This window comes from Elephas maximus, chromosome 12, assembly GCF_024166365.1.
Source record: "Elephas maximus indicus isolate mEleMax1 chromosome 12, mEleMax1 primary haplotype, whole genome shotgun sequence".
Lineage (NCBI taxonomy): Eukaryota > Metazoa > Chordata > Mammalia > Proboscidea > Elephantidae > Elephas > Elephas maximus.
The window spans coordinates 5,738,570-5,765,710 of NC_064830.1; the positions used below are offsets into that span (position 1 = coordinate 5,738,570).

The following is a 27,141-nucleotide window of genomic DNA, read 5'->3' on the forward strand; positions in this document are numbered from 1 at the left end:
AGTGAACACTAAACACCAACTATGTTATAGCAAGTCCAGCAATACTTTGAGAAAACTGTGGGATACGGTTATGGATTGAGTTCTGTCCCCCCAAACATGTGTGTCAACTTGTCTAGGCCATGATTCCCAGTACTGTGTGGTTGTCCTCCATTTTGTGATCTGATGTGATTTTCCTGTGTGTTATAAATTCTAACTTCTATGATGCTAAGGAGGCAGGATTAGAGGCAGGACACAGTTCACAAGATTAGGTTGTATCTTGAGTCAATCTCTTTTGCGATATAAAAGAGAGACGCCAGCAGAGAGACAGGGGGACCTCATACCACCAGAAACGAGAGCCAGGAAACCAGCGTGTCCTCTGGACCTGGGGTCCCTGCACTGAGAAGCTCCTAGACCAGGGGAAGACTGATGACAAGGACCTTCCTCCAGAGCTCACAGAGAGAAAGCCTTCCCCTGGAGCTGGCACCCTGAATTTGGACTTCTAACCCACTAGACTGTGAGAGAATAAATGTTTGTTAAAGCCATCCTCTTGCGGTATTTCTGTTATAGCAGCACTAGATGACTAAGCCAGATACTGAAAAGAGCAACTGGCTTGGTGCTAAGTAAAAAAAAGGAGGGGGGACAAGCCCAACTGTCTTCAAGAGCCAGGCAGGTGACACAGATGTGGGACGAGGGTAGACAGTCCTCTCTTCCACAAAAGAATACATTCTCTCCCATTTTTCTTGTATCACTCGACTTCCTTGGCCTGTTCTATTTGCCAAAAAGAAAATGAATACAGAGAAACATTGCTGAAAGAAAATAACTTGACAACTGACATTTAGCCTCGTTATGTATGCTCACATAATGTCCTCAAATCACATACGCTTTCATAACTCAACAGTTAGGTTTTCAAACTACGTATGTTCAACTCATTCATAGTAAGAAGTTGGAGGTATATATGCTTCTGTGACACACTCTAACCAGAAAGCATAGTGTTAGAAACTGTAAGTCATCAGAAAGTTATTTAGAAAACTCCTAAATTTTAGAAATTGATAAATAGAAGAATGTGGTAAACCACCTCTAGACACATACTATGATAAAGTATAACTCATAACTAGATTTCTAAATTAGGAAAATTTAAAGTATGTCATAATGATGTAACATAGTTAAACCTTCCTAAATTAGCTTGTTGTGTACATAATGATAGAAATCTCCCTGAGTTGGCTTGTTGCATACATGACATGATAAAGGAATTACGACATAAAATTATCTCCCTGTAAGGTGGCCTTGAGACACCAGGTAAGTCATAAACAACCCCATAGTCTTCAACTTTGAAGGAAAAATGGTGACATACTAGTCTTTGTTAAACTTGACGTCATGTAGCCCTTATCAAGTAAGGCCCGAGTTAAAAATTCACATCCATATGCTGGATTTTGGCTCCTGCTTTGAGAGAAGAAGGAAACCCTGGTGGCGTAGTGGTTAGGAGCTACGTCTGCTAACCAAAAGGTGGGCAGTTCGAATCCGCCAGGCCCTCCTTGGAAACTCTATGGGGCAGTTCTACTCTGTCCTATAGGGTCGCTATGAGTTGGAATCGACTCAACGGCAATGAGGTTTGGATTGAGAGAAGAGAAGAGGAAAGGGACCCTCCTACTTAGAGTCTGACATGCTTTCAAGAGGAGACCCCACCAGAGACTAAGACTCTCTGTCAACCGCCACCAGCCTCGGACCCTGGTTATGAGGGACCTCTGCCAAGTTCTAGCCACGGTCAGTATTCTTCCCAAGAACCTTTCATAAAAGGTAAAAAGCCTGAAGTCTACAGCCTGGGACTCTAACATTGTCACTGCTGATTCTGACTCTCCGCTTCTCAGTGAAGGTCGTGAGGTCTTACTTGAGTGCCTTGCCCTGACTACCTTGCAATAAACTAAATGAGTTTATGCCTGACAAACCTGAGCATTTCCTTACATCTTGAGATAAAATCATACGAGTATCTCTCAATTAATTTTTAAGACAAAATCCTTTAAGACAAGCCTCCACACCGAGGTCAATACAGGGATTGGCGAGGACAGAGGCAAACCCGAGTCCATATTCTAACTAAAGGCAGAAGCTGTTTTTCTACTTCTGATGACTAAAATCATGCGGACAGTTAAGGCCAATATTGCCAGATTTTCTGGTTTTTCAAGACTCAGAAATCCTGATTGTTACACGAAATCTCCCACTTAACATTTGCTCTAATTCGTGATAAACAACATACAAGTCAAACAAAAAACATCTGCAGCTGGAGGGCTGCCAGTTTGCATCCTTTGAGACAGACAGACCCAGATTCAAGCCCTAACTTTGCATGTAAGAGCCGAGGCTCTCGAGAGTCACTTCAACCGTACTGAGTCTCTCTCTTTACTCATCTGTAGGTGGTAACCACTCACAGGGTTGACAGGAGGGCTGAAGGAGGTTAGTGAAGACTCGTAGTAAAGTGCCACACAGATTTGGAAGGTATTAGCTGCCCCTTGGCAATAACAGCACGTGGGATCCTGGATCATACGTTTCAAAAAGCTTTTGGTACCCAACACCCTTGTTTTAGTGTTTGCTACTGAGAAGGCCCGGGTCGCAATGGAGTGTCAACGTGTGGATGAGACCAGACAGAGCAGGTTAGCTGGCATTTTTACGGCACTTACCTGTCTCTTTGCATTTCAGCAACATATTTATTAAGACCTATCAGGGCATAAAGGGTGGACCCCTGGGAAAGTCGAAGTTCTAGTGAACGTCAGTTACACATTAAACTAAATACTTCAAACTCTAAGCTGAATTTTTAACACATAAAGACTTATCAAATTTTGTATCTTCGAGAGAGAAAACATTCACAGTGATAAGGACAGTAAGGTACGTTTATTTTCAGACAGGGACTGACATCCATTTGGGTGCTGTAAACATGAGTTACATCAGTACAGTTCTGCTCGGTTAGACAACACCAGCTCTCTCTGCCTCCTGAAGAAAGGATAAAACTGCCCAGAGAGCAGGCGGCTAGAAAGCTATGGGGTTTTCAGTTTAACAGTCTTAATAGGGGCATGGCTTGCTGGATGTTTTTAAAAAGTTAAATCACTTCTTAAAACGAGATACACAGGTATTACATACCTTTACCTAAACATAACCAATAACCTGTATAGCTTAAAGCATGCATAATCGAAGCACGCTACCCGGATCGCTGTGTGTTCCGTAACAAGCACAACTCACGCATGACCTGCACGACCAACACACACAACGTGTTTTTCACAAACACGTCAACAGTGCCTTCAAGAAGACAGGAGCTTTTTTTTAATTACACACTCGTGGCCACGACAAAATGTTCGTATGTGTCAATAAAATTGCTAAACTGGTGCACGAATTCTACCACGACACAATAAAAATGATGGACTGTGGGTGTCAGCAGGGAGACAGGACACTTTATCAGGCCGTTAAGGAAAGAAGGATCCGACCTCAGCACTCTGGAATCCCACCCTAGGGACTGCTGCAAGGGACCTCAGTGACCCTGTAGCTGCAAGGATAATCTGTGAGGTGCCCACATCTAGCTCTTATCTTGAGGGAAAACGGGATTACTATCTTACCTTGAAATCTGCAGAGAAACACCAAGGAATTAGGGTCGAGTCTGGGCACCTATCGGCAACTTAGTCCATAAAAAACAGCTCTAACGTCTAGACAAACCTAATTACGAAAAACCTAACTTATTTTGTCATACGAGTAATATAAATCTTTGAAATGCTCATTTTAAGATAGCTTCCTTGATAAAAAATTCTTAGAAGACCTAACCTAAATTACCCCACATGCACACATCAGGGTAGGTGAATTTCAAGGCAGGTGTTTATTTTTTCATAATGAGGGTCACGAATCCTTGACAGTGCCTTTATAGGATTTTGCCACTAGATGGCACCATTGTACACATAGTTTTAAAATTTCACTGCACACCAATCAGTACTTTTCCATCTTAGGTCAATTCTTTCCAACAAAGAAGAATATGATTTTGAATAAAAAACACAAAATGTGAACATGTGAACAGAAAGAATCAATGCTGACAGCCACATTCACCAAGTGGGCACTTCTAATATGAAGTCACTTCAAGTATTCCATCAAAGCCGTCTTCCCTCCTTCTCGACAGCTTGCAATGCCTTGACCCCAAAGAGCCCCTTCTTGAAGGAATGCTAAAAATGGTGCAACATGGTTAGGCTTACAAGAATAAACCATAACAGTCAAAGAAATTATGACGGCAAAAATCTCCTAGAGACGGGATCGAGGTTTTAAAAATACTTTGTGGCTACTCGAAAATTACTACTAATGAAATATAAAGTTAGTATTTTGCTTAGAGAAACAGGACTAGACAAACAAAAAACATTTGCTACCTCATTTTTTATAAAATTATTTGTTCGAGGAACTTCATATTATCGCACGTGCCGTTATTTGGGTCGGCACTATTAGAGTCCCGGGTTCCAGAAACACCTACTGCTGCTTCTTCTGGGGTATCTGACCATTGGCCCTTCCTGGTTGACAGCTTTTTGTTTCTGGCTGCGCAAAGTTCCAATCCACTGGACTGAGCAGTTGTTGAGTCTTCTTATGGGTCCAGTATGGATTAATGATTAGTGTGAGGAGGGCCAGTCCAACAAGGAAGAGAGCAAAATGAGGCAGATACAGGCTGTTGACCAAAGCATCCCAGTGCCAAAAACACACCCACCACATGTGGTAGGTTAAAATCATGCGGCAATGGAAAAGGTGGATCATAAGCCACTGATTCAGCTTCCAAAACAGAGACTCCGACCAGCCGGCCTGCAGGGGAGACAAAATAAACGCAGATTTCAATACAAAACAGCCAAAACTGGGTTTTGTTTTATTTTTTTTTTAATTGTGGTAAATATATAACAAAGCATTGACCATTCCAACATTCTTCACACGTACTGTTCAGTGAATTAACTTATTATGTCCATCATGTCGTTCAACCAACACTCCTATCCGTTCCCCAATTTTTTTTCAACATCAAAACTCATTCTTAACATTTTAAAAAAGGGTTTAACTACCATTAATTCACTGAGCGTAACAAGTCCACTTAAAAGCACAGAATTTTCTTGCTCAGGCTTTCATTTCACCGGGGCTGCGACATACTAGCAAATCCCACTCCTGCCGCCAACTTCAAAGATATCAACATTAATTAAATTCTCACTTTTCACTTCTCTGACACCAGCTGCCGATGCAACACTTCTCTCTCTGACCCCAGCCACTGGGAGCTAGGTTAGAGCTCATAAGTTAAAAAGATGCCATTTTTCAGACTGCCAAGAAGGCTGACTCTAGCCGCAAGCCTGGGAGTCTCCTCTGGGCTCCCTTACTTCTGACCTGCTGGCTCCCACTACTCCTTTGGGTTTGATAATTTGCTAGAACGACTCACAGAGCTCATAGAAAGTGCTATGCTTATGATTACAGCTTTAAGTAGGAAAAAAGGATACAAAGAAAGAGATGTATAGGGCAAGGTTTGGGAAGGTTCCCAACGCAGAGTTTCCGTATCCCAAAAAGGGACACACTACCCTCGCCAACCAGGAAGCCTACGGAGCTTCTGTGTTCAGAGCTTTTACTGGGGGTCTCATCCCGCAATGGAAACTCCAGCCCTTCTCCCTTGAGGTCCATCAGTATTACCAAGTGATCAACAGGTACTGCGTGTGGGTCTCCTCAGCCTGCTTAGTCCCCACCTCAGAGTCAACTCATCACCTCACTGAACTCATTAGTTAGGTGTGGCCTGGAGTCTTATGGAAGACACTTAGATTACCAACATCCTAAGGGTCAGTTCTCTCGAACCAAGGACAAAGGCCAACTCGCTTTAGGTAAAGCTAAATTTTTTATCATACAGGGGCTAACTTCTGAAAGAAGGCCATTCTCTCTGTATAAGAGTATGTGTTTCAACAGGTGGCTTGATGCTTGCTTGCTATTCACTTATTACTCTTCTTGATTTTTGCTCCCTAGATCTGTCAACATTTTTTTACCTTGAATTTTCACATAATGAACAAACAAGCAATACCTGTTTACTACAATGAAAAGACCTATGCCAGTCCTGTTATACTTGACCCTGGGAGAAAAGGTAAGTTTAAGATGAGATACATTCCCCCCTGCCTTTCTTCCCCCCCTTTTTTTTTTTATAAAATAAACACTTTACCCTAGTAGCCCTTGAATACAAGCCAAAATGAACTTGTCTTAAAAATTACTCTAAATCTGCATTAAAGGGGTTTCTAGTAGTCATAGTTCAAACTGAATAGGAAACATGAAGACCAGAAGCATAACCCTGTTGCAGCTACAGCTGACTCTTCCCAGAGCGTGGGCACGAAAACCAGGACCTAACGTTGTACGAGTCAGTACAGCCCTGCAGTGGCGATGGGTCACTTTTGTGTGGCCTTTCTTGCAATGGTCTTGGAATTCCTACCCAGGTCATTGGGTGTGACTGTGCAGACAGGGACTGCAAAAGAATCAATCAGTTCTGCCATCCTGCTAGGGCTGAAATGAGCCACCCCAGTGACGGGAATGACAGGATCTCACCATCACCAAGGAAGAATGGCCAGGAGCAGAGTGTGCCCTTTGGATCCAGAATCCCTGCACTGAGATGCTACTGGAACCAGGAGACAGACAGAGTGAGCTGTAACCCTGAAGACGGTGGTAAGTGGTGGCAGGAGAGACCAGCAGGAGACTGTTCGGTGGGCTTCCCAGCCCATGGATCGAGAAAGCTGAGTGCCTCTGGGCAAAGACAGAGGGCCAGGGAGAGGTGTGCCTGTGAGCACAGCTGGGAAGAGGCTGTCCTGATGGAAGAACTGTATCCTAAGGGTTCCTGAACCTGAATTGTAACCTGTTACTTCCCTAATAGATCCCATAATCATGAGTACTGTCTGTGAGTTCTGTGTAGCTATTGCAATGAATTAACAAACCCAGCAGAGAAGTAGTGAGTGCCACAGGAGGGACGGATGGTGTCAGCACTGGTGAAGATGGAGAGAGGAGCCATGTCTGACCTCCCCCTCACAGGAATCAGCCTTGGGCTGTTGATCTTGATCCCCCTGTGAAGTTAGAGGAGGTCAGACACTGTGCCCACACTGTTTTTACAAGCTCAAACCAGTGAGTCTTCCGCACAGCATTCTCTCTAATCTCCCTCTCACTCTGCCCAAATCCAAGCTGCAAAGATCTTCCTCGGCAGCTTCATGCCACAGCGTATCCTTTTCTAGGATGGGGACACTTTCTTATATTTACAGAAGGAAACTTGGTAGTTGGGAATAGAAGGGGCACAGGAAGTAGTGACTTTCTTAAGATCAAGCAAAGCAAAGCTAAGGGCTGGTGCAGGTCAGGGCAGCAGACGACAACACAGAATTCAGAAAGAGGGACTTACTTTACAAGAACTAACTTTGCAAAACCTTAGAAGGGGAATATGACAAACCAACATCTGAGGTATCAAATTAAAAAAAAAAAAAAACCTAATCTCATGATGTCATAAAAATGTGCATGGACAGCTCTGATAAAGGAAAAAAAAAAAAAAAGAATGCAATGGAATCAATGACTTCAGGGATTGTTTTAAAAAGGTACAGAAAAAAAGGAACTTGTTATTTGAAATACAGTAAGATTGCCAAAAATCAGCTTCCTAAAAGTTCTAAATAGATCTGACATACCCATGCTTTTTTCTAGTACTACTGATAATTAAGTTATCTGCATATATATAGCCAAAAGAAATATTCTAACTTGTACTCTTCTTTTGATAAATATTAAACACTTCAGGTAAATTAGGTACTACTAAAAAAATGTGAAGAGAACTAGAGGAAGAATAGGTCAAGGCTGAAAGATCCACTGAAGTGAGAAGCACCTGTGTATTTAACACAGGAAAACAGAAACACGTCTTTGCACGGTTTCTGCAGTGCAACTCCAGACCCCTGCTTGCAGCTTCACTCATGCTCGACGGTCTTCAAGGATGCTCGGAACTGCTCTCTCAGCACACTCCACTTTCAGAAACACCCTAGGCTGCTTTTCACAAACAACCAAGCACTCAGTTTGCCTCTACCCAGATACAAATGAAGAACTACAGGCCTGTGTGGTGCTAATTCAGGACAGACTGCAACCACGTACCTCACAGGGACTCCTGCACTGCCGAAGTCTGACGCACTCAGGACAAGACATACCCAAACCCACCGCCATCAAGTCGATTCCAACTCATAGTGACCCTGTAGGACAGAGTAGAACTGCCCCATAAGGTTTCCAAGGCTGTAAATCTTTATGGGGGCAGACTGCCACATCTTTCTCCAGCGGAGCGGCTGGTGGGTTCAAACTGCCAACCTTTCAGTCAGCAGTTAAGCGCTTAACCACTGAGCCATCAGGGCTCCTGGAGTAACTGATAAACCAAAAAAAAAAAACCTGTTGCCATCGAGTTCATTCCGACTCAAACCCATTAAAACCCGCTGCTGTTGAGTAAATTTCAATCCACGGTGACCCTACAGGACAGAGTAGAACTGTCCCAAGGAGTTTCCAAGGAGCGGCTGGTAGATTCAAACTGCTGACCTTTTGGTTAGCAGCTGTAGCACCTAACCAAAATCCAAAAGCAACAGAAATAAGTACAGCTCCACCAAATTAAAGAGGACAGAGAAATGGAAGAAGGAATGCACTCAAATCGAAAGAATCTGTGTTCACCAGGTTAATGTTTCAGATGAAAACCAATCATGATAAGTTAATACTTTAACATTTTTCCATATTTGTAAAATTATAGGCTTAGGCTAATGGGTAAGTTCTTTGAGGCTCTTTGCATCTCTAATGTCGGCATCACAAAGGTAATCAATTCTCAGTTAGCAATTGATGGCATGTCCTGATTTGCCTAGAGCAGTTCCTGGTGCCCTTTTTCACTCTCAAAAGTGTCACAGTTCGGGTGATAAAAATTTAGACTTGGTATATGCATATTCTTAAATCTCACCACTCACTTCAGACACAAAATGGCGGCAGCAGGTGACACTGAGACTCAGAAGATGGATGAGTGCTCAGTAGCTTTAACGGTGCAAAACGGGCCTACACTTGGCAACAGTTTGACTCTTAAAATGAGTCAAAACAAAGTATATATTTTCTTTCTTTAAATTTATTTTTAGTGCCTATGTGAAACTATTAACTTAAAGGGATACTGACAAGGTATTGAATAAAGAGGGGAATGTTATATTCTTGGTAGAAAAATATTACAGATAGTCCCCGACTTATGCCGTACTGGAGTTACGATCAACCGCATTTAGAGCTGTATTTATCTATTTTTTTTGGGTACATCTTATTAGTAATATTATCACAAGTCGGAATTGACACGACGGCACTGGGTTCTGGGTTTATCAGTAATATGTGTAACACACGACATTAAAATATATCTATAAGGTTATATGTAATGTTTCCAGCCCTCCAAAACAAATAAATACTGGACTTACAAAGATACTGATAATAAAAGGCAATAATAGTGAAAACTTGGGGGAAAAAAAAAGAGGTATTGAACTTATGTCAGAACTGACTGATGACAAGAGTCATTGGAATGGAACCCCATCATAAGTCAAGGACTACTGATACAAAGATGTTACATGATCCCTCCCTAAATTCGTCTACAGATTTAGTCCAATTACTATTTTTATTAACAAAATTTCAAAGTTCACCTGCTAACCCCATGTGCATAAGAAGCCCTGGTGGTGCAGTGGTTAAAGTGCTCAGCTGCTAACTGCAGGGTCGGTGGTGTGAATCCACCAGTCACTCTGCAGGATAAAGATGTGGCAGTCTGCTTCCATAAAGATTACAGCCTTGGAAACCCTGTGGGGCAGTCCTACTCCATCCTACAGGGTCGCTTTGAGTTGGAATCAACTCGCCAGCAATGGATTGGATCAAGGGCACTGATCAGAATTCAAATATAAGTTTCAGGATTTTCTTGAGGAGTCAGGGTAGGTGGTGAATTTCTGATTCAAAAACCTGAACCTCACTTCTAGGAGCAGCCCAGAAAATTACTGAAACCAAATACTATATTATTACCACATTTTTTTGTCTAATTTTATGAACTACACAATTAGACAAAATAAATACATGTTTCTCAAAGACAAAAACATGTAAACTTTGAAGCTTTATATGTCAGATTCCTCACATGGAAAAGGTTTCCCCTTCACAATAGCCAGGAAGCACCGTAAAGGTGCAAACAGTAGAGCACAAGTGTACCCTAAGGCTGCTCCAGGTGATGCTCCTCCCGAATCACCTCCACACCTCGTTCAACGAACAGGAACCAACTTCACCAAGCTTAGCCTTCACTTCACAGATAACATGTACTTCCCTCCACATTTAATGTTTCGGCTTTTCTCCTGGAAAAGCTTTAATTAAAATACTGCCTTGTAATCAACAGCATCTTTGAATAGAGAAAACATAGAACAAACAGCAGCTAATTTTTTTTTTTTTAAATTTGGTGCTGGTGTTGTGCTAAGCACTTTACATGTGTTATTCATTTGCATATACGCTTTACTCATTTCATATTCAAGACAACCCCATTTTCAGTCAAGTGAACAGAGAGTAGACAAAGTAACTTGCCCAAGTCCACAGAGTCAGGAAATAGGGGGGGTGAATGGCCTCCGATGGTAGCCCAGTGCATACAAATGTCTCATTTCTGCCAAAGGACGATCCTGCCACTCAGTTAACGATTCTGTCGTTATAGAATCAACTTATAGTTTTGAAATGAACTCAACAGAAATGCTGAATATTTTAAGGAATGAATTTAACCTCCAGATTAAGTCATGTTTCTATTATATAATCACATGCCAATGACCATGGAATCAATTCTTACTCATGGTGACCCCATGTGTTACACAGTAGAACTGCTCCATAGGGTTTTACTGGCAGCACTCGTCTTCCTTTCACTTAGCCATTCCCTAAAGATTCATTTTTAAAAGGGTACTTTTCCATTATTTTCCTAACTTACTATAAAAGCAGTCTCCTTAAATTATTAACACACACAACAGAAACATCAACTTCTCTGCATGTAATTACATGAAATTTTAGAAAACTCAAAGCTTCAGAACCCAAAGTTCTCTGGTCTTACTCAGGCACTAGAATTTCTGTATACAGATGTCACCAAGTGCTTTGAGGAAAGCTGTTGTACAGTAACAAAATTTGCAACATAATACACAAAGATTTGTATGCTTTGTGTAGATTTATATAGCTTCGGACCTCAGTAGTTAGTATACATATTGCATATGGAAAAAAATATATATATAACTGACAGCGTTTTCACATCATCACATTTGCTTTATGGATTAGTAATTTTGTAGATGAATTATATTTAGATGTTTGAGTCCTGTGTAGTTTTTTTTTTATTTCTAAACATTTCAGAATCAAATCTGAAAAGAAAAAACTACTGCACTGGAGGTATAAACCCATCTTAAATTAGTGATAATATTTTGTCCTGATTTATATTCTTTACTATCTTATCAAACTAGAGTTTCATGGTGGGTGGATTCTTTGGATTCGGATGTCCAGCTATCCAAGAATTTGGCAGCTTTATTAAAAGCTTGAAAAGCCTTCAATATTTTACACACAATCATTTACTTATAACCCTTAGTAGTATCTGAGCTAGAACAAGAACTAAAACTATCTGGAAATGCAGGCCCTAAAGTGGTACAGTGGTTAAGAGCTTGGCTACTAACCAAAAGGTCAGCAGTTTGAATCCACGAGCCACTCCCTGGAAACGCCATGGAGGCAGTTCTACTCTGTCCTATAGGGTCACTCTGAATTGGAACTGACTCAATGGCAATGGGTTTGGTTTTTTTTTTTTTTTAAAGCTATTTAGTTTTTTTTTTGGTCGGGTCTAGTCTCTGTAGCACTGTTGGCTTTAGGAAGTTAACATAATTACTGGGACCAGGAGCTATGACTTGGATGACCCTTTTTCCACTCTGTACAAACAGCATCCTAATAACTTTAGAGAATGTGGCAAAACCCAAAATAAGGTCTCTAACTCTAGTGGTAAGCACACTACCTCGAGCCTTCCTCCTGAGAGATCGGGGTGCTTAAAAGAACCGCCACACCTTATAGAGTAAGAACTGCAGGTAACACCCCTACTGGCCTCTGCTTTCTTCTATTCTGACTACTAGCCCAGCAGGCGGCTGTCTCCACTTTTGGCTCTAAAAGGAGCTAAGATAAAAATCTGGAAAAATGCACACAGAACGTCCAACACTTATCACCCCAGAGGAGTGAAAGTGAGGCAGGAAAGACATCCCCTTTATTTTTAAAAAACTTCCAGCAAAAATACAACAAAACTTTGAGATAACAAACAACCTATTTTCTCAAAACATAAATTATCCAAAATAAGTCCATTTTCTGAGTTTTAGTTTCAAGTCATTACTGCCACTCAGTGATGGCTTTACATTTATTTAGCACACAAATGCTGTGCTACTCGTCTGTCTTTTGCCAGAATGTGCTCCTTCATCCACACTGACTATAAAAACCCTTGGTGCTGTGTTCAACGCTAGAGAAACAAAGTCAGAGTCACAGTCCCTGCTGCCAAATCCTCAAGAAGGTTCCACCTCTGCGGTGAGAACACCCACGAAGACAAAGCTGGGGAACTGTGTGGTGTGGGCGCTAACGAGATGTGGACAGGGTACTTACAGGGGTACCAGGTCACAGCATCTTACCTAAAACGACGCCTGCACAACAACCAGGAGCTATAGCCCACTGCCGTTGAGTTGATTCCAACTCATAACAACCCTCTACAGTACTCATCTTTTTCAGCACAGGAACTCAAAGGGCAGCTGGGTACATTAAGTGACTCTTTCAGTCCATCCATGGTTTCTGTTTACACTTCTTCCTTTCCTCAAACCAAATCAGACCTGTTGCCATACAGCTGATTTTAACTCACAGTGGCCCTGTAGGACAGAGTAAAATTGTCCCACCGGGTTTCCAAGGAGCAGCTGGTGGATTTGAACTGTCGACCTTTTGGTTAGAAACTGCGCTCTTAACCACTGCGCCACCAGGGCTCCCTTCCCTGCAGAAGGCTTACCTAAATCACTCCTGTCCCCAAGAACCCCACATCATCCCCCTAAAACACACACTCAAGATGGTCTCTCTAGGCTCTTAAGTCTAACCAGTTGTCCGTGCCATTTATTTTTCATGGCCGCCCTAGAGCAAGGCTTTATACCGGTAGTGATTTTTGCTGAACTAACCCTTGTATACACTCAGATAAAGCCTCACCTTGGTCCCACAGGCCACACAGGCTCCCACTGGGGACCCTGCACTCTGCACACCATTCTGTTACGGTACGCACTCTACCTGGTACTACACAGGACAGCCCTGGGGAACAGCAGGAAGCTTCTTCTTTGAATTTTCAGGTTCTCGCACAGTGTCTAAGTAGCACTGGTGATGCAGTGGTTAAGTGCTCAGGTGCTAACCTAAAGGTCTGTGGCTTGAATCTACCAGCCGCTCCATGGGAGAAAGATGTGGCAGTCTGCTTCTGTAAAGATCACAGCTTTGGAAACCCTACGGGGCAGTTCTACACAGCCCTACAGGGTCGCTGAGTCAGAAATGACTCAATGGCAGTGTGTGTGGTTTAGCTTAGCACAGTGCTTCATACATAACTCGTATTCAATAAATGCTTCTTATATATGAATGGTCTGGACCACTGATACAGACCATTCGTATTTTTTTATGAGTCAGAATCGACTCAACGGCAGTGGGTCTCGTTGGTTTTTGGTACCACTGATATCACCTTGGATGTACATGGCAGGAACGGTATGTCATACTTCTTCTGTTTCCTCTTAGAGCTTACCACGGTTGGTGTTCTATACACAAGAAATACTCAACGACATAACTTTTATGGAGACTGCATTAAAAATTAACAACCAAAAAAATAGCATTTCAGGTTTCACATGAAATATCCTGTGAACAAAGTAATGTGTTCCAGAAGATGGCAAAAATCTACACTACAAAAATAATAATAAAAAAAAGTTTAACATGGAGTATTTAGACAACATAATGAGAATCAAGGTCATACACAAAAGATCACATTTTAAAAAGATATTTTCAAAAAAAAAAGTAAGTAAACATCACCAAACATGCTAGACAAAGAACTATGCTAGGTCCCCAATACTTCCAGTCACTAGTAAAATAGCCTTATTCAAAAACAAACCAAAAACACATGTGCGTATGCTTAAACATTAAGATTTAACAAAAAAGCATGTGAAAGAAAGTTCATGTTTTCTAGGGCTTACGAGCACCATCTACTAAATTATAAAACCCACAGTTTTCTTTTTTTATGGAGCTGGAAGCCTTAAAGATTCGTTTAAAATTAATAAAATGGAATTCGGCCAGAATGTGTTCACTACTGAATCTGCCTACTATGATTTGGTCTGCTGACGAGTTTACAGCATGGTCCACAACAGAGTTCTAACCACTCACACAGACATTAAATGAATACTCAGCCCTTCAAGTTCTGCCGACAATGCCAGAAGCAGCAAATGAATCCCATGTTTTATGAGAAATGCTTACCTTTAAGAGCATCCAGGATATGCAGGTGAAGGGTGTGCTCATCTCCAAGAGCAAGGTTGTCATCGCTAGATAGTGGCCAGCTTTGAGATTGACAGCTAGGCCAAGAAATCCAAAAAAGGCAAAGAGATGGTGGGTAGCTAAAAACAAATCAAAGGTCCGGAAAAACAAGTTGGACAGGTGAACTGCTACGTTTTCAAAGAAGAAGAATCCAGTGGCTGTTGCCACACTGAACCAACTCCAGTTCTGCTGGTTAAGTGCTTTATCAGCGTGAAGAACAGGGTCCACCAGCAAAACCCACAAACCTGCGGCAATACTCTGAATGCCAAAGACAGCGCGAGTGGCTGCCAGATTCCAGAAGACCTTTTCTTTGGCCACTAAAGAGTGGTAAGTGGCATTCAAAGAGGAAGACAGCTGGTGGCACACTATGAAGACACCCAGGTAAAAGAAAAAACCAGCTACCGCTAGCGTTAAGCGAATTTTCCATGAAGCATAGTCCAGATCAAAAATGCTCTTGGATGTGGCTCCACCGTTTTCAAGATTCATTGTCCTAAATTTTTTATCAAAAGAGTCTTTGGGTAAATACAGGGCTTTGGGGCCCTAGACTACGTCTTATCCGAGAAAAAAAGTCAGAGCAACTGTTTCTGTGATCTTCAGGCATTTGTCTTTGATCTGAAGAGAGAAAAGATAATTCACTTTATGTTGTGTAACAGAAGCTAGAACACATCACTACCCCAGTACCAAAAATATTTTCACAAAAATATATTGTTGTTAGGCGCCGTTGAGTTGATTTAGACTCATAGCCATCCCATGTGACAGAGCAGAACTGCCCTATAGGATCTTCTCAGGTGTAATCTTTACAAGAGCAGATCAGCAGGTCTTTCTCCTGCAGAGACACTTAGGTGAGTTTGAACCACCAGCCTTCCGGTTAGCAGCCAAGTGCTTAGACGTTGTGCCACCAAAAAAAACTCCTAAAAAGATATTAAATATATATCTATATATTCAAATTCTTTACCTTACTCTTACATGTTTACAAAGACACATGAACCTAACAGGATAGCATTCATTAGCAGTATATGAGAATGAATGAAGAAAATAGAGATACAGCCCTCAACTACAGGTATGAATGTCACTACCACAAACACGAGGTCTTCTACCCTCCGCTATGCTGTTGTCGGCTGCTGTTGGGTCAATTTCCACTCATGACTACAGTGTTACCCAAATTAGTCTCTAGCTTTCATGACCGTCTGTTGATTAGTTATACAATCCATATTTTCTATAGGATAGAAACCATTTAAATAACCACACAGAAATACACTTTGTTATTTTACCTCCAGAATCCAAGAAAAGAACATTGCCTTGGCACCCTACAGTCTGTGTGGCAAAGATATTTAGGAACGTACCAAATTTCAACCACAGCACAAGGCAAAAATACAGGCAGTGGTGCAGGTACATGTGGGTTCAAATCCCTGCTACACTGCTTATTAATTATGTGGTCTTTGAATTTCTCTGAGGCTGTTTCCTCACATATAAAGCACCACCATGAATGGGGCAGTGTTTTGTTCTGTTGTACACAGGGTCACTATGAGTGGAAGTGACTCAGTGGCACCTAACAACAACAACATGAACTTCAAAGGTAATTATGTAAAAGAATTACTAATACAATGTCTACCATAGTAGGTATTCAAATGGGTGCTTACGTATTATAACCATCATTCAGATGTCCTTATTAAAAATACCCATTGCCATCGAGTCAATTCTGACTCATAGCAACCCTACAGGACAGCGTAGAACCGCCCCATAGGATTTCCAAGGAGCGGCTCGTGGATTCAAAATGCCGACCTTCTGGTTAGCAGTCATAGAGCTTAACCAGTGTGCCACCAGGCCTCCAAATATCCTTAAACAATGGGGGGAAAAAGAAGTCCCCCGTTCTAGTCTATTACCTTGCATAAAGTTTAACTCCTCTGACTTCAGTATTCCCATCTGAAAATGACAGCACCGGATTAGATCTGAGCATGGTGATACCACGTATGTAAACCCTGTCGGCACCATGGTTAAGAGTTTGGCTGGTAACCAGAAGGCTGGCAGTTCAAACTCACCAGTCGCCCCTTGGAAACCCTGTGCGGCAGCTCTGCTCTGTCCTATGGGGTTGTTATGAGCTGGAATCAACTCGATGGCAATGTGCTTTTGATTTTTATGCCCATCTTCAGACAACCAGGACAGATATCATTAACTGCTCAAGCGCTCTATTAAATCCACATAGCACCTCTCTTCCCATGAAGCTCCAGGTAGCTATATTCCTAGTCCATGAGAGGTACACTGCCAGGAGGATCCTATTTCCCATCCCTGGACTAAATAATCTTAATGGCTTTCTCTATCTCTCACTTTCAAGGTGGTGACTCTTCTAATTTTAACCAGGAAAAATGAAATCCTAAAATGAAAAACACATACATGACGACTGAATAGAGGGAGGGCCACAGTACAGTTTATCGGTACGCTGTTTTAAAAATTCCCTTTACTCCTAGTAACAGTCACAGTCTCCAAGGAAGGAAAAGACTGTGAACCAGACGGATGTAATCACCTATTCAAAAAATAAATCCCATTAAAATAAATCAGTAATTTTTCTCTGCGATGATGCAGAAATCATGTTATGGTTTGTTCTTTTTTTTATATTTCTGCTACTCATGACCAATCCATTTCTTATTCTAACTTAAGTTGGACAAAATTAGATCATGTAAAACGCTTCAAGTTTTATATTCAACGAACTCAAGAACCTTCCTGCCTCTACAGTCATCTCATTTGTTTCATACCAGTTTCTTGTAGTAACACTAGGACAACGTTGTAAACAGTTTGCTTCTGTTCTTCATTTCACTTTTCTGACTGAAGCCCGACAACGACTTCCCAGCGCCACTAGAAGGAAGTCTGAGCTCCTGCTGCAATCCCCACCTACCTTCTCTCACCATCCACACACCTCGCTCTCTGCTCTACCCTTACTGAAAGCCTTTCAGTTCTCTGAAAATCCCACATCCTCCCCTACCTCTGGGACTCTGCACACGATGGGCCTTCTACTTAAAATGTCTTTACTTTGCTTCCCCTCTTCCCCTTGGTCAATCCCTTGTGGCCCTGCAGGTCTTAGCTTAAATGCCATTTCCCCCAGAGCCTTCCCAGTCGAGAGAAAGTACCATTGACTAGGTTAAGCACCTCTGCTACAAGCTCCGAATGTATAACCCTGTATTTTCCCTGTTACAATAGTTTACATGCGCTCTGATTGCTTATTTAATTCTAATCTTCATTAAAGAGCAAGCTTTCCGAGGGCATAGGCTCCACCTGCGTGTCCGTCACTGCCTGGCACAGGGTTGGCACTCATCAAGGGACATCTGTTGGATAAGTGAACAGATTTTACCAAAAGGTCAATGGTTTGAAACCACCCTACATTCCGTGGGAGAAAAATCTGACAGTCTGCTTCCGTAAAGATTTACAGCCTTGGAAACCCGATGGGGCTAGTACTCTGTCCTAGACAGTCACTACGAGTCGGGATCGACTCCATGGCAGTGGATTTTGTTTCCATTTTTTTTTTCTTTTGGTCCGTTTTATGTAAGTTTGAACTTGTTTGCAAAACTGCAAAAACCAGAGTCTCAGATTTTCAAAACCGGAAGCAATCTCTCAAGTTATGCATTCCAGCCTTTTGACTAATAGGGAGGAAACCAACACACAGCATAGAGAGCCCAGAACCAGAGACAAAGCAGCACTAGGAGCCTGGCTTCAGACTGGCCACTGGGTCCCTTCCCCACCCACTCCCCTTCTCACTTCCCACCAGTTCTGTGTGGGCTCACCACACACCGCACACTCTCCATCCACATCGAGTGAGTAAAGGGCAAGCCTGGAGAGGAACAGAGCAGCCTACTATGCAGATCCGACCCTCAGGTCCATGGGAGTAGAGCCCACTCACCCCAGCTCAGGCCTGACTGAACTGTGAGGCAACAGTACAAAGCGCCCCCAGCCCGAAGCCAGCCCCCCCAGGGACTGCACTCTGGTTCCCCTTTTCCACAAAGGCACAAGGCACACCCACACCTCTCCTCTGTGGTACAGGTGCTTCTCTCAGATGCTACTGACTCACTCCATTCATTAAACTTGGGGATAACCTATGTGAAAAACAATAAAGTCATTGTTCAGCTGAAGTGGCCACTGTTACCACATTTTCTGCTCCAAGGATACAGAAGATACTAACCTGTTTAAGCATGTGCTGAGTCTGATTTCAGGGGCCTAGCGCAAACTATAAAGGAATTCTTTTTTTTATAACTATCAAACTTTTAGATTTCATAATGGTCATATAACCAAAGGCAAAACAGTAGATGTGTTTATTTTCCTCTGTTTCTCCATTCTGGCTTCGATATAGTCGAGACCTTTATGAGGGTCAGCAGAAGAGGAAGATCCTCAATGAGATGGATTGATACAGCGGCTGAAACAATGGGCTCAAACACAGCAATGGTGAGGATGGCACAGGACCAGGCAGTGTTTCATTCTGTTCTAAGTAGGGTCATTATGAGTCAGAACTAACTGGTGGCACCTAAAAGTAATGACAAAGGCCTCCATGCATATGAATGACTGCCTTAGAAGAAAAAGATGTACTTTTGTTCACATTTCTAGCCGAGAATTCTGATGGCTTCAATGTTATTTTACCTCTGGTGTATGCTTTCAGTGTACACTGGAATACCTGTGTACAGATGTAATAGATGATACTGATAGGTAGCTACTGCGGTATTAAAATCTCTCGGACCAAGTCTGCGGTCACGTTAAGTAAAGCCTCCAGTTTCCTTACACACCCTAAAATGCACTTAAAATTTAATCTGTAAATGAATCAAGCTTAACACCACATTAAGAGGCTAACAAAAGCACTTGCCTCTGGTTATCCAGTTCTATAAGCAAGTCAGCCTTCTCATCTCACCAGCACGGGTTTAGCACTTTACAAGTGCAGATCAATTTCAAGTGAAGTCTAAAACTGGGAGGGCAGATTAAAAGATTTTGTCAGAGTGAAATAAACCCAGGCTGGTAGAAAGGAAGCCCCACTATTAAGTATTCAGTGGCAACCAGTTTGTAAAACTGTTAAAATATGGCCTTGTACTTTTTCACATGTCCGTCATGAGATCTGGGTTACAGTTCCCATTTTGCCATTATTGCATCAATATCCTCTCAGCCCAGTCACTTAACTTGCTTGGGACCTTTGCTTCGTAAAGAGGGGTCACTGTGGGCTATGAAAAGTTCTGACTGCAACAATGAGTCAAATACCTATCAACGGAAGTGACTGTACAGATGCCCTTTTAGGAAGGTACTGGTTGGGGATGAGAGAGGAATTCCAGGGCACTAGGAAGAGTATTACTGGGTTCTGATGTTGGTTTTGTTATTTGGAAGCTAAGAAAAAGTTTCTTAACCATATTGGGGCCCAGTGTCTGACTATGGGAATGAAAGATATACATAAATACAAAATAATGGGATCCTGGCTACTATATCTGTACCTACTATGTGCTGGACACAGTCAACTGGTTCATTTAATCTTTAAAATAAAATACCAAGCCAAAAAACCCATTGTCATCAAGTGGATTCTGGCTCATAGCAACCCTATAGTACCGAAGAGAACTGTCCCATAGGGTTTCCAAGGAGCGGATTGTGGATTCAAACTGCAGTTCTGCTCTGTCACATGGGGTCATTATGAGTCAAAAATCAACTCAATGGCATCTAACAAGAGAAAATTGGCTCCGAGAACTCAGAAACCCAGGAAAAAAACAATCACCCTCTAAAACTGACACTAGGATTCCAGGTTTTAAGCCTTCTAGAGGAGCCACTGGACGGAGCAAATGGTTAGGTGCTCACTACTGGGCCCAAAGGTTGGCAGTTTGCATCCACCTAGAGGTATCTCAGGAGACAGCCCTAGCTAGCTGCTTCTGAAAAGGTCACAGCCTTGAAAATCCTACGGAGAATAATTCTACTCTGCCACACCTGGGGCCTCTGAGCCAGAAGCTGTGAGTCAGAATCGACCGGACGGTAATTATAACAATAACACGTCTTCTAGGTAACCTTTAAGAGGTACTAGAGCCCTGGTGGCTCAAGGGTTAAATGCTTGGCTGCTGGCTGAAACGTCAGTAATTTGAACCCACCAGTGGCTCCGAGGGAGAAAAGACCAGGTATGTGCAACCATGAAGATTACAGCCTAGGAAACTCTATGGCCCAGTTCTATTCTGTCCTATAGGGTCACTGTCAGTCGCAATCAATTCGAAGGCATACAACAACAAACAACAACCGTACCTAAAGAAAGAACTTTGGACAAGTTAAGGTCAGCTACTGAAACAATGCTACAGGTGAGCTAGAGGGGAGAGCTGAAATCTGGCAAGCCCACCTAGGCAGTTAGAGTCGTTGTTGTTAAGGGCCACTTAGTCAATTCCAACTCACAGAAATCCTGTGTACAAAAGAATGAAACACTGCCCGGTCCTGTGCCATCCTCACGATCCTCATTATGTTTGAACCCATTGTTGCAGCCACTGTGTCAACCCACCTCATTGAGGGCCCTCCTCTTTTTTGCTGACCCTCTACCAAGCATGATGTCCTTCTCAAGGGGCTGATCCCTCCTGATAACATGTCCAAAGTATGTGAGATGAACGCTCCTTGCTTCCAAGGTGCATTCTGGCTATACTTGTTCCAAGACAGATTTGTTTGTTGTTCCGGAAATCCATGGTATATTTAATATTCTTTGCTAACACCGTAATTTGTCAAAGGCATCAATTCTTCTTCGGTCGTCCTTATTCACTTTCCAGCTTTTGCATGCATATGGAGAAAACAAAAACCAAACCCTTGGCCATCGAGGTGATTCCAACTCATAGCGACCCCACAGGACAGAGCAGAACTGCCCCAGAGGGTTTCCAAGGAGCGGCTGGTGGATTCAAACTGCCGACCTTTTCATTAGCAGCTGAACACTTACGCACAGTGCCACCAGCGCTCCGCGTGCATAGGAGGCGATTGAAAATACCATGGCTTGGGTTAGGAGAACATTAATCCTCAAAGTGATGTTTTGCTTTTTAATACTTTAAAGAGGTCTTTTGCAGTTGATTTGCCCAATATAACACATCATTTGATTTCTTGATTGCTGCTTCCATGAGCATTGATTGTGGATTCAAGTAAAATGAAATCCTTGACAACTTCAGTATTTTCTCCATTTATGTGATGTTGCTTATTGGCCTAGCTGTGAGGACCTTTTGTTTTCTTTATGTTGAGGTATAACTCATACTGGAGGCTGTCGTCTTTGATCTTCATCAGTAAGTGCTTCAAGTCCTCTTGGCTTTCAGCAAGCAAGGTTGGGTCATCTGCATATTGCAGGTTGTTAATGAGTCTCCCTCCAATCCTGATTTTGAGGCAGCCATATAGCAGGTGCCAATTAGAGATACTGACGCAACACCGTAAAAACCCAAATGCCTGCTACCCCTTCAAACCCTATAACCATCTCCCCTTGCTCTGATTCCTTGGTTAAAACCTCCTGATAATTCATGTTCCTATCAAGTTGTGTGTAGTCCCTGGGGTGGTACAAACATCTAATGTGCTCAGCTATTAACCAAAAGGTTGGAGGTTCGAGTCCACCCAGAGGTGCCTCAGAAGGCCTGGTGATCTACTTCTAAAAAAACAAGCCACTGAAAACCCTATGGAGCACAGTTCTACTATGACTCACATGGGGTTGCCAGGAGTCAGAACTGATTCGAGGACAACTGGTGGTTACCTCGTTGTACGCACAGAGACTGCTTCTGGGCAAGCTGCCACTGTTCTGCTTTTATCTGTTACTGGTAGTCTGAGTTTGTTTAGCATCAATCAGAATCTCCCAACTCAAAATGAAGTGAAGCCAACCACCTGCATCATGAAGGTAGCAGTCAGGCTTTAGGTAGTGGCTGATCTGAAGGCCCGTCGGCCTGCCCAGAAATTCTGTAGAGGGCACTGCTGCCTTCGACAACTTCCCAACTTTACCTAAATACCTGCTCAAACCAGAGACATCCCAAAGACTGATAATAGCTGACGTTCACTGTTTCTGCTTACTGTTACCAGGCTGTTTACCATCTCTGCCTGACCTCAGGTGCCTGCCATGCTCAGCTCTCCCATTTTCACAGCCACAGAAAGCCCTGCTAGACCTCCTTCCGGTGAGGTAGTGGCTGCCAGGTTTGTGGAACACAGTTTCAGTTCTCCTCTTGCCTCTCAATCTGCCCCTCGACCTTACCACATCCCTGTCACCTTCTTCAGCCCCTCCAGAAACCCCAGCTCTTCCACTTCTCTTCTTCACTTCAAACCCCAGACCTAGTAACTCCTTCCTATTACCAGAAGCCTAAAATATAGCTCATAGCTGAAGCCGTCGTTGCCTTCCATGTGTAAAACTGGAGACGGAATAGCACAGGCTCAACATGTTCTTACAACCTAGAGTCCTAGGGGCACCATAGTTAAAAACCATCTACTGCAGCTCCTTCATTTCAGTAGTTGAAGAAACCGAGCCAGAAGACAAATGAAACGACTCACCGAAGGGCGGCCAGTCATAGCCAGGCCTAAAGCCCCATTTCTGTATTTAATTTTCTCTGGGAAAAATGTTATCTACAAACCTTATTCTTTTGTAAGGTTCACTTGTTCAAGCTGCTGTACTGTATCGAACTTTAAAAAAAAAATTTTGAATGCAAAAAAATTAAGAATTTTAGTTCCAAAGCTACAGTGTGACCAAGCAAGCCATAAAAATTCACCTGTAAAACTGGATCTTGGACTCAATGACCATGAGGACTCTTTCCAGCTCAATTTGATAATCTATTGGGTTCTTCTACTCGCCGTAGGCTAAAACGGTGATGATTTTTGTTAGGGTAAGATAATTTATCCAAAACTTGGAAATGAAATAAGAGATAGAAATGCCTCTGTATGTCACACTAGAACAAGCTTTACAAACTTCTTTAAGGATCATTTGACCAGGGGAAAATAACTTTATTTTACCATTTATTAGATTCCACTTATTTTACAAGTCTTGCTATGAGTCAGAAACAAGTCAGCAACTGGTTTTTTACTGGGCCACTTAAAATTAGACACGAACTTACAGAAAACTGATAAACCAAAACCCAAAAACCCAGTGCCGTCGAGTCGACCCTGACTCATAGTGACCCTATAGGACAAAGTAGAACTACCCCATAGAGTTTCCAAGGAGCGCCTGGCGGATTCGAACTGCCAACCCTTTGGTTAGCAACTGTAGCACTTAACCACAACGCCACCAGAGTTTCCAAGAAAACTGATAAGGGGCAATAATTTTTCTTTTTGTCCAGAAGGAAAGATAATCCCAAAGGTTATGGTTTCACTGCATGGTGGGACACGCAGCAAGTTTCCTTGTTCACACGCACTATGAATATCCCAGTTTCTTTGCACTCTCTTTTGGACTGGCTTTGTCATCCTGTTGGTTCCCTTACTTACCAGGTAAAGAAAACCCAATATGTGCTGACCGTGTGCATGAGAATCAAGCTTCCAACATCTTGAAAACTGTACTGACAGTTTTTAAAAATGATTTTTCCAAAATCAACAGAAATACATGCTCCATGAACACTCAGAAAACATAAACAAGCATTAAAAATACAAAAATAGCTCTTTTAAGATCTACAGGGGATCAGATTGACAACAGCAACTTGAAAGATTAGACAGGAACCTGGGGGGGCAGTGAATTTATGTTAATGAGGGAGGAACAACTCAGAAAAGGTGAGAATGGGTTGCACAACTGGGAAGAATGTAACCAATGTTACTAAATTGTACATGCAGAAACTGTTAAAAAATAAAAAGGAAATGCTGACAGATTCTGATAAATGTAACTAATGTCACTGAACAAACTGTGGAAACTGTCAAATGGGAACCTAACTTTCTGTGTAAACTTCCAATAAAAACTCAATAAAATATAATTAAAAATAAATAAAAACTTATAAATTTCCCTCCCTAGCTCCAAGCACTATTATTTTTTGGTACCTGCTGAGTTAATCATTTTTCTAAAAGTGATAAAACTATACTATATATGTGAAAAATGTTGGACTGGCAAATATTATATTATCTACACTTTTACAACACAAAAAAAGGAATACAATTATACACGCTAATTTGTGGTCTTGTTTTTTTTCTTTCAGAAATACTCTGTTTTCTCATATGAAACGTCGTCTACACCATAATTCACGATTACGGAGATTCTCTTATACTGCTATCCTATCATTTACTTGTCCAGTTCCCTATTAGGTTTTTGGTTTTTTTTCCCCCCAGCTTCTCATTATTATAAAGCATTCTATGGTAAACATCTTTGAGGATACCTAAAGGATCTCTTATTTTTAACTCTCTTTAGGGTTTAAGAAGTCACTGAGAACTTCGTAACAACTATGGCCTGAAGACCACTGCGAGGATATTAGTGTTGTGTGGCTAAGGAATGCAAGAACCTGTCAAAGCTCAGGGCATGATATTCCCCCGATCATTGATATCTCCTTCAATCCTTGCTTTTCCTTCTGGTAGTCTTCATGATAAAGCTTTAAGAATCAGGTTAATAAGGTTAGCAGAAATGGGGCAGCTGCAGATTTCACAGAGAAGGAAAAGTCAGATAGGGGCTGGAATCCACCCCACCTCCCCACCCCCCACTTTGGGAAAGCAGACACAACACAGGCAGCTCCACCTACCTGGCCCACCCCAGAGCAGCTGGTCTCCCAGCCGGCGAGGTGACTAGCTCAGGGTTCCATCGCTCCCTCCCACCCAACCTGCTCGACTGACCCCGTCGTGGACAACATCCCACTCTGCGGTACCTCCTACTTCTGCCCGGACCCCATCTATAAAAACAAGCTGAGCTGTGCAAGAGAGGCCCAGGGGCTCATTTATCTGGTTCTGAACAAGTCCCCTCCACTCCCCGTCTTCACAGCCTCATCTGTGAAATGGGGTGAACAAACAATACCTACCCAAGCCGGTCCGTCAGGAGCAGCGCAAGGAGCAAGGATGAAGCACGCATCCGCCTCCAGCCACCTACATTCCCCTCCTGTCATCCCTGCGACTTTACCAACTCACGCGAGTTGAAAAGGTGATTTTCCAAGTTGGGAGGTCTCCACGCGCGCTAAGCCACCCGTGCCATAATAAAGCCAAACAAAAGGCGGGCCGCCGGGGCTCAGGGAACTTCAGGCCCGAAGGGCGCTCGAAGCCCACGCCCTGGGGTGCACGCGTCCCGAGGACCACTTCGGGCTCTGGACGGCAGGGCCCAGGTGGCCGCGCGCGCGCACGGGCAGAGGCACTGCGGACTCCCAGAGGGGTGCACCCGGCGGAGTGCAGGTGCCCAGACCGCCGTGCAGGCGCCCAGAGCGGTGCAGGCCCCCGGGGCGGTGCAGGCGCCCAGACGGCGGTGGAGGCGCCCAGAGCGGCGCACCCGGACGGCAGTGCAGACCCCCGCGGCGGTGCGGGCTCCCGGACGCCCTGCGCGCACCAGGGGGGACCCCTCCCCGGCCCCGGCCAGGCCCCCGCACTCCCCGCCACCTCACCTGCGGGCGCCCTGGCCGCGGCTCCGCGCGCCTCCTCGCTCCCGAGCGCGCATCTCCCGGGCCCGGCGCCGCTGACCACACCCCGGCAGTCACCTGACTGCGAAACTGCAAGGTCACCACTTGGCAGGGCGCGCGCGGAGCGGGCACAGTCCGGGGCGTCAGCGCGCACCCGCCGGCCCCGGGGCGGAACCACGACGCTGGGCCCCTCCCCGCGCGGCTGGGAGCTACCACCACGCGCGCCCGGGCGGGGAGAGACAGGGCCGTACCACGCCGCGGGTGGGGGGGACACTGGCCTGAACCCGCGGCCGGTGAAATAAAACCTGGGCTTGCGGCGCTCCCACCTCCACGGTGGAGCTTGGCCTCCTGACCCCGCAGCTTGCTTCGTTTATATTTTCTGCACCTGCTAAACTTAATACGCTCATCGGGGCTCAATTTGATAGCTAAGGAAATCCAAACCCCAAATCGGTTGCCCTTTCTTATGCACGTAAATGGCTTTTATAACATAAACAGTATTATGTATTCTGCAAATGACTTCTTTCCACTTAACAGCACATATGGGAGGGTTTTCTATGTAAGTACATATACTCTTTGAGGTCAAGTAGATTCCAACTCACAGCGACCCTATAGGACAGAGTAGAACTGCCCCATAGGACTTCCAAGGCCGTAAATTTTAACCTTTATGGAAGCAGACTGCCACATCTTTCTCCCGGAACCTGAGAAAAGAGAATTTAAACAAGGTAAAAGTAATATCCAAGCAACATTATCATCGTGATTCTACAATATAGGGAAAAACAAAACAGCCTCCTGAGAACTGCTCAGAGATCTCTGGATGAGGGGAGCAACCCGAGGCTTCCCCATGCCTTTCTCCCCTCCTCCTGGCTCCCCACAGGCCTGGTGCCCGGCAGACGGGTCACTGTTCTGGTGGACTCGAAGCCGGACAGCTGAGGGACCTGCCTGTGCGGACTCCTGTCTGGAGCGCTTACAGGGCCCTTCCCTGGACAGTCTTTTTTGTTTTATGCCTATGCCCTTGCCAACAGCCACGTCCTAATAGGAAATTCCATGCCTGGGATTGGACTTCGGCTACGCCTGGACCCGGTCTCTCCACAGGAAGCCC

General features: G+C 43.6%; 1 protein-coding gene across 1 annotated transcript; it reads right to left on the reverse strand.

The window, feature by feature from the left end:
• Positions 1–3,839: 3,839 nt before the first annotated feature.
• Positions 3,840–26,173, reverse strand: CLN8 (CLN8 transmembrane ER and ERGIC protein). The gene is made up of 3 exons (XM_049904131.1): positions 26,028–26,173; positions 14,494–15,162; positions 3,840–4,782 (listed from the first exon to the last, which is right to left on the reverse strand). Exons 2-3 carry the CDS (start codon positions 15,034–15,036, stop codon positions 4,459–4,461), a joined length of 867 nt encoding a protein of 288 aa, XP_049760088.1. The 5' UTR covers positions 15,037–15,162; positions 26,028–26,173; the 3' UTR covers positions 3,840–4,458.
• Positions 26,174–27,141: the final 968 nt, after the last annotated feature.